The sequence below is a fragment of the Ipomoea nil genome, unplaced genomic scaffold (assembly GCF_001879475.1).
Source record: "Ipomoea nil cultivar Tokyo-kokei standard unplaced genomic scaffold, Asagao_1.1 scaffold2279, whole genome shotgun sequence".
In the NCBI taxonomy this organism is placed as follows: Eukaryota; Viridiplantae; Streptophyta; class Magnoliopsida; order Solanales; family Convolvulaceae; genus Ipomoea; species Ipomoea nil.
The window spans coordinates 630,215-636,903 of NW_017618707.1; the positions used below are offsets into that span (position 1 = coordinate 630,215).

Here is a 6,689-nt window from a genome sequence, read left to right on the forward strand (position 1 = left end):
AATCCTAAGAACAATATTAAAATATGGGTTTAACAAGTGTGAGGATGCAAAGTGGTATAGAGATACTCCCGTAGTCTCTAACATTAGTGAATATCCACTCTCTTGTTATAAACACCCAATAAGAACAAGAACAAGAACAAGAACAAGCATTCATAAATAATCCCTAACCACTACCATCTCACGATGTGCAATAATCAAGAATTAAACTCCCTAACAAATATGTCATTTTCCAAGGTGCAAAAGTTAAGTGCAATTGTGTGAACTCTCAATTATGCCTAACGCCCGTTATGACATAAACAAAGCAATGAAACAAGTAATACTACTCGCAACGATAATAATAAACACAATTGCAACACAAGTTTAAAACGCAAATAATAATAAATTAAAGAATCTGAGAGCACATACACATAGGTTCATAAACACTTTTTACCCAAGAATCCCTAATGGAATTTAGCCACACATGGCTAAATTATACATAGCTAAAGATAATAAAGAAAATAAAAGTTATCAAAAAGAGTAGAAGATTGAACCAGAAAATTTTCCCAAATCTCCCTAGCTTTCTTCTTGCTTCCCAAGACAACTTGTGGCTCTTGATTTGTCTCCTTCTTGTCTCCAAAGATCTCTGAATGAATATTAGGGCTGAGGAAGAGGAAATTTTATAGTAGGAATCAATCCCGGAGGAAATAGGAATTTTCTGCGCAAAACTAGGTCGAAATCGCGCCTGGGCCGCCATTTTTGACGCGTCGAGTCCTAATCCTCAAATTCCAGAATGCACACTGGAAATTTTCGACGCGTTGAGAATTTTCTTGCCAGTGTCATAGGTCTGTCTTGTAGGATGATTTTGACAATTTTCCTTTCAGATCTGGACTTCGATGTCTTCATAAGAGTTGTAGCCCTTCGAGTCTTCTTTCCAATGGAGCAAGAATCACTTCATTTAGATATTTCTAGGATGAGATATGGTCCAAAAACCAAACTGTCGCCAATGTGTGCGAGAATTTTCACTTATTGCTCTTTTGCTCCACTTTTGCCTCGGGTTGCCCAAGTGATCAAGACCATTGAAAACACCACTCTTTGGCTCCCTTTTGAAGTATTTAAGCCACCTCCTTAGCCTCACATTGACTTTGTTTTGGCTCCAAACTCGTCCTAAAACTTCCCTTGCTTTTGCAATTGATCTACAATTGTTCCAAATTAAAACAATAACAAACACCGTAAAACATTCAAAACAAGTGTACAACCATATATAAATGATAAAACAAGGAAAATATGCAATTAAAGTAATATTTTCATAAACTTAAACCAACAAATATACCCAAACTAACACTAGAAACATGTACAATTTGACTCACATCACCTTTCAGAAAAAAAAAAAAAAAGTGACATTTTTTTTGGGTCCTCTTTACTTGTCATATTCATATCATGTCATGACATCTATATATGAAACATATGTGTTTAATACATATTGTAACAGTTAATCTACTTTGAAATTATCATCCATCTCTTTTTTGGTAAATATTATGATTTTAATTTGGTTAATTTTAATAGACATTCCTCTTATACATTGTACCTAATTTTTCTAATACTTTGAAATGATTTTGCCATCTTGTCTTTGTTGATATTCAAATTAGGTTTGCTAACCCTTATAAGTTATAAAAACAAGTCTACTTATACACATTCCTTCTTAGGACCAGTCTAAAAAGAATAGGGTCTTGTGCAGTAATTTAACTTGGACCCTGCTTTATATAATTGTGAAATTAAAAAAAATATATTGAAAATTTCTACCAAAATATAAATATTTTTTTAACATGCAAAAAAAAAAAAAAATCTATAAAGAATTACAAATTATACAAAGTTAATTACTAAAATGGTCTAACCTACCCTTGCCCAGGGGGCAAATTATTGTATGGACCATGATCCACACAGTGTTGTGTGGACCATAACAAAAAGTACATTTTAATATACGAAATGTACATTATTTGTGTATTGAATGTACATTATATAAAATAATGTACTTTAAGTACTCAAATAATGTACTTTTCCTGAATACAATGTACATTATTAACATATAAAAAATTACATTATTTTTGTACTAAATGTACATTATTTTATAGCAAACAAAATATGGTCCGTCGAACTTGTGTAGACCATAATCCACACAACAATGATTGTGCCCAGGGTGGCCTGGGAGGAAACTAGAATATAATTATATGTAATTTGTTTTAACAAAATCATGCATTTTAAATTGACTATGAAGTAGAATGTTGCATGTTGGAAACTAATCTCTCTCTAGGTTCTCTAGAGTTTTGCTCTCTCTACTAGGTTATCCTAGGGTTTTCAACCGATTTCTTTCGCTCTCTCCGGTGTGTTGCTGGCGTTTCTTGTCTTTCTTTGGCTCCGTCTATCTGCTTCTGTATGGTTGCGTTAACGACGGGGGATGCTGTGGCTGGTCTCACAGCTCGTTGGGCCGATTTGGTCCTAGAGGATGAGGGGTTGGAACCTGTCGTGGATGGGTTCGAAACGGCGGTGGAAGGTTCCGATGAGAGGTGGGTGCTTGTGGGTCGGTTTTTGACGAAGAAGGTGGTTAAGGTAGAGTTCATGCGGTAAGTGATCGCGTCCGTATCGCAACCGGTTGGGGGTATCTAGGTTTCGGAGATTCAGCCATCGTTGTTCCTCTTTGTTTTCTTCCACAAAACAAATATGGGGCTTGTGCTTAATGATGGTCCGTGGGCATTCGAAGGGAGCACATTAGTCTGCAAGCAAGTTGAACCGGGTGTCCTCCCTGGTGACATCCTGTTGGACTCGCTTGATATGTGGATCCAAGTTCACGACCTACCGTTCGGTTATACTACAATTCCGATTCTAGAACATGTGGGTAACTTCTTGGGGCAATTTGTGAGGATGGACGACAGATTTCAGGATGCACCTTGGCGTGCTTTCTATCGGATTCTCGTAGCCATCCCAGTTGCGAAGCCGCTCAAACGCCGCATGAAGCTGATTAAAAGTGATAAATCTACCTGTTGGGTTACGTTCAAATACGAACGGTTGCACACATATTACTTCTGTTGTTGTTTGCTCGGATATGCATATAAATACTGTCTTAAGGCAAGGAACTTGGACATGCCTGTGGAATTGTACCCGTACGGTGATCTCCGGAGTGCATGGGGCAACCGTGATCCTCGGCCGGTGGGTGATCCTTGGATTGTGCCTCTCGGGTAGTCCAGAATGGAGGTTGTATCAGATGAGGGGAGTGATCTGTGACAGTCGGCTGAATTGATACCGCCGGTAGGAAGAAGTCGGGATGATCAGCGTGGGGTGGTGGCGGTTTCGAAAAGGAGGAGGGAGAATTTTGGTGGTAGGAGGCCTGGCTTGGGCAGTGGTGACATAACAATGGCTGAGGTTCCAAAAACCTTGCATCCGGCGGGTTCTGTGATCCCAATGAGTACCATCAGTTGGAACTGTCGTGGTTTGGGCAATCTACGGACATTTCGAGAGATTGTGGACCTGGTGTCCCGTAAGATGCCTGATTTCGTCTACTTAATGGAAACTAAAGTAGCGCGAACACACGCAGAGCAGCTACGTATCAAGATTGGTTTTGAAGGTTTTTTTATGTGGACAATGTCGGCCTGAGTGGTAGTTTGGCATTGTTATGGAGGAAAAATAATACCGCTAGGCTATTGCGTTTCTCCAACAATCATGTGGATGTGGAAGTTAGTTTAACGAATGACAGATTGTGACGTATGACGTGATTCTATGGTTACCCTGAACGGTGGAGGAGGAGGGAATCATGGCAGTTGCTTGATGTATTGAGGGGCAGATCAACACTCCCTTTGGTTGTGATAGGGGATTTTAATGATCTTCTATATCAGCATGAGAAGAGGGCGAATCCGCATCCAGATAATCTCCTTCGCGGTTTTGGGGAGGTTATTGACAGTTGTGGTTTGCTTTAGTTACCGATGAGTGGGCACCAGTTCACCCGAGAGAGAGGGGGAGGTATGGAAGGCTGGATAGAGGAGAGGTTAGACAAGGTGTTGGCCACGACAGGTTGGAGTGATATGAATGGCGGTGCTTGGATTGAAAATATACTGACTCGTACTTCGGATCACTCGACTCTTTTCCTCAATATTAATGCAACGACTTTGCATAGGGGTAGGGGTTCGAGGGGTTTTAGGTTCAAGATGGCTTGGCTCCATGATGAGGGGTGCAGGGATGTGGTTGAGACTGTCTGGCAGGATGGGATGACTGAGGGGTTGCTGAATTATCAGCAGCATTGTGGTAGTAGACTGATGCGGTGGGGAGGGGAACACTTTCATAAGTTTGGGGACCGTATGAAACAACTGCAAAAGAAGCAGGAAGTGTTGAGAGATCGGAGGGACCAGGTTGCGTTGGCCGAGTTCCAGCGATTGGAGGGTTTACTTTGCCAGCTGGAGGCCTAGGGAGATGTATTTTGGAGGCAACGAGCTAAACAACACTGGCTACGTGGTGCAGATGTCAATACAAAACTCTATAACAGGTATGCTTCTGCTCGTAAGAAAAAGAATTTTATTCATAAAATTAATAATGCTGATGATGTGTGGGTGGATGGAGAGGCCATGAATGTGGTTATCTTGGAGTACTATAGATCTATTTTTGCCTCTAATAATTCTGTGAGTGATGACCCCCTGTTCGATAATTTCACCCCCGTGTGTCTCATGATCAAAATAACACCCTATTACAACCCTTTGAATATGAAGAGGTCAAAATTGCACTTTTTGCTATGTTTCCTGATAAAGCTCCAGGACCGGATGTAATGAATCCGGGTTTCTATTAGCACTTTTGGGATGTAGTGGGAGGTGATGTGACTTCATTTATTTTGGGTTGTTTAAATTCTTCTTCCCTTCCTGATGGATTGAATGATACGAAAGTGGTTTTGATCCCTAAAAAAAGTGAGCCGAAAACGGTAGCTGATATGAGACCAAGATGATAGCTAACAGAATGAAACCACTAATGGGGAATCTAATTTCGGAGTCCTAGAGTGCTTTCATTCCTGGTAGACTCTTCACAGATAATATGCTAATAGCTGCTGAAGTAGGCCATTATTTGAATAGGAAGTAGTGTGATTTGACAGGATGGGGGGCTTTAAAAATGGATATGGCAAAGACCTATGATAGAATGAAATGACAGTTTTTACATAAAATGCTTGTGGTTATGGGATTTGATGATCGCTGGGTCAAACTGATTATGCTATGTGTAACCACAGTAAAGTATAATATTCTGGTGAATGGTATGAATAGTGGGCGCATAACTCCCTCCCGTGGTCTTAGGCAAGGTGATCATCTCTCCCCATATTTATTTATTATTTGTGCAGAAGGATTATCAATGTTATTGCAGAAGGCTCAGATGGCAAGATCTATACATGGATGTAGGGTGGCTAGGAGGCCCTCCCTATTTCACACTTGTTCTTTGCAGATGACAGCCTACTATTCTTTAAGGCAAATATTCAGGAGGCCAGTGTGATAAAACAATGCCTGGTATGTTATGAAAAACTGTCTGGTCAAATAGTCAATTTTCGTAAATCCAATATCTATTTCAGTAGGAATACCATGGAGAATGATAGGGCGGCGGTGGCGGAATGTTTGCAGGTAGAACAAGCTCCCAATTTTGGCAAATATCTTGGCCTACCTTCATTTGTGGGAAGGAATAAAAGGGCTGTTTTTTCTTATGTGGAGGATAAAATCAGACAGCGGATTAGTTCATGGAACAAAAAGTTACTCTCAGGCTGGTAGGGAGGTGCTATTGAAAAGTGTGGCTCAATCTATGCCTACTTTTACAATGAGTGTTTTCTTGCTACCTGATTCAGTTTGTTTATGTATTTAGAGGACTATGAACATGTATTGGTGGGAGAGTGGAACAAAGAGAGGAATTCACTGGAAAGCTTGGGATAAGTTATGTATTCCTAAGAATTTTGGTGGATTGGGTTTTAAGGATCCCCGTGGTTTTAATTTGTCTATGCTAGGAAAACAGGTCTGACGTTTCCTCACAAATCCCACCTCCCTAGTAGCAAAGATATATAAGGCAAGATATTATCCTGCTACTTCATTTGTTGATGCAACAGTAAACAGCTGCCCAAGTTATTGGCTGAAGAGTATTATAGTTGCGCATGATATTGTTTGTTCCGGGGTGTGCATGAGGATTGGTAATGGTAGAACGACTTTGATCTGGGGTCACCCATGGTTACCAGACGACCCTAGTTCGCTGGTTCAAACAGAGATGCCTATTGAGATATGCTCGGGTTGCAGGGCTGATTGATCAGCAGACTAATACTTGGGATCCCTATATTTTATCTGATTTATTTATTACTGAGGATGTGGCTCGTATATCTAAAACTCATGTTAGCCCTAAAAGACTCATGGTATAGGCTTGGGGACCCAAAGGAATTTATTCAAAGAATGCCTATAGAAATATTGGTGGGGATTATGTGTGTGCCCAGGTGCTTTTGATAAATGGGCTACACTTTGGAAACTAAAAGTCCCTCCCAAATGGAAGACATTCTTGTGGAGAGCAATTTGTGATATTCTCCCCACTACTACCAATTTGATTATAAAGAGGGTGGAAGTGAGTCCTACATGACAAATGTGTGGTTTGGCTCATGAAGATGTTAAGCATGCTCTAGTATTTTGTGAATATTCTAGATTTGTTTGGAATGTTACAGAATT

General features: G+C 40.3%; 2 protein-coding genes across 2 annotated transcripts; both read left to right on the forward strand.

The window, feature by feature from the left end:
• Positions 1 to 2,694: 2,694 nt before the first annotated feature.
• LOC109150387 lies at positions 2,695 to 3,213 on the forward strand. The gene has a single exon (XM_019298296.1). It carries the CDS (start codon positions 2,695 to 2,697, stop codon positions 3,211 to 3,213), a length of 519 nt encoding a protein of 172 aa, XP_019153841.1.
• A 737-nt stretch (positions 3,214 to 3,950) lies between these two features.
• Positions 3,951 to 4,430, forward strand: LOC109150388. Its single transcript, XM_019298297.1, has one exon. It carries the CDS (start codon positions 3,951 to 3,953, stop codon positions 4,428 to 4,430), a length of 480 nt encoding a protein of 159 aa, XP_019153842.1.
• Positions 4,431 to 6,689: the final 2,259 nt, after the last annotated feature.

Coding starts and splice junctions, on each gene's coding strand:
- LOC109150388 (XM_019298297.1), top strand. CDS start 3,951: ATGAGTGGGCACCAGTTCACCCGAGAGAGAGGGGGAGGTATGGAAGGC.
- LOC109150387 (XM_019298296.1), top strand. CDS start 2,695: ATGGGGCTTGTGCTTAATGATGGTCCGTGGGCATTCGAAGGGAGCACA.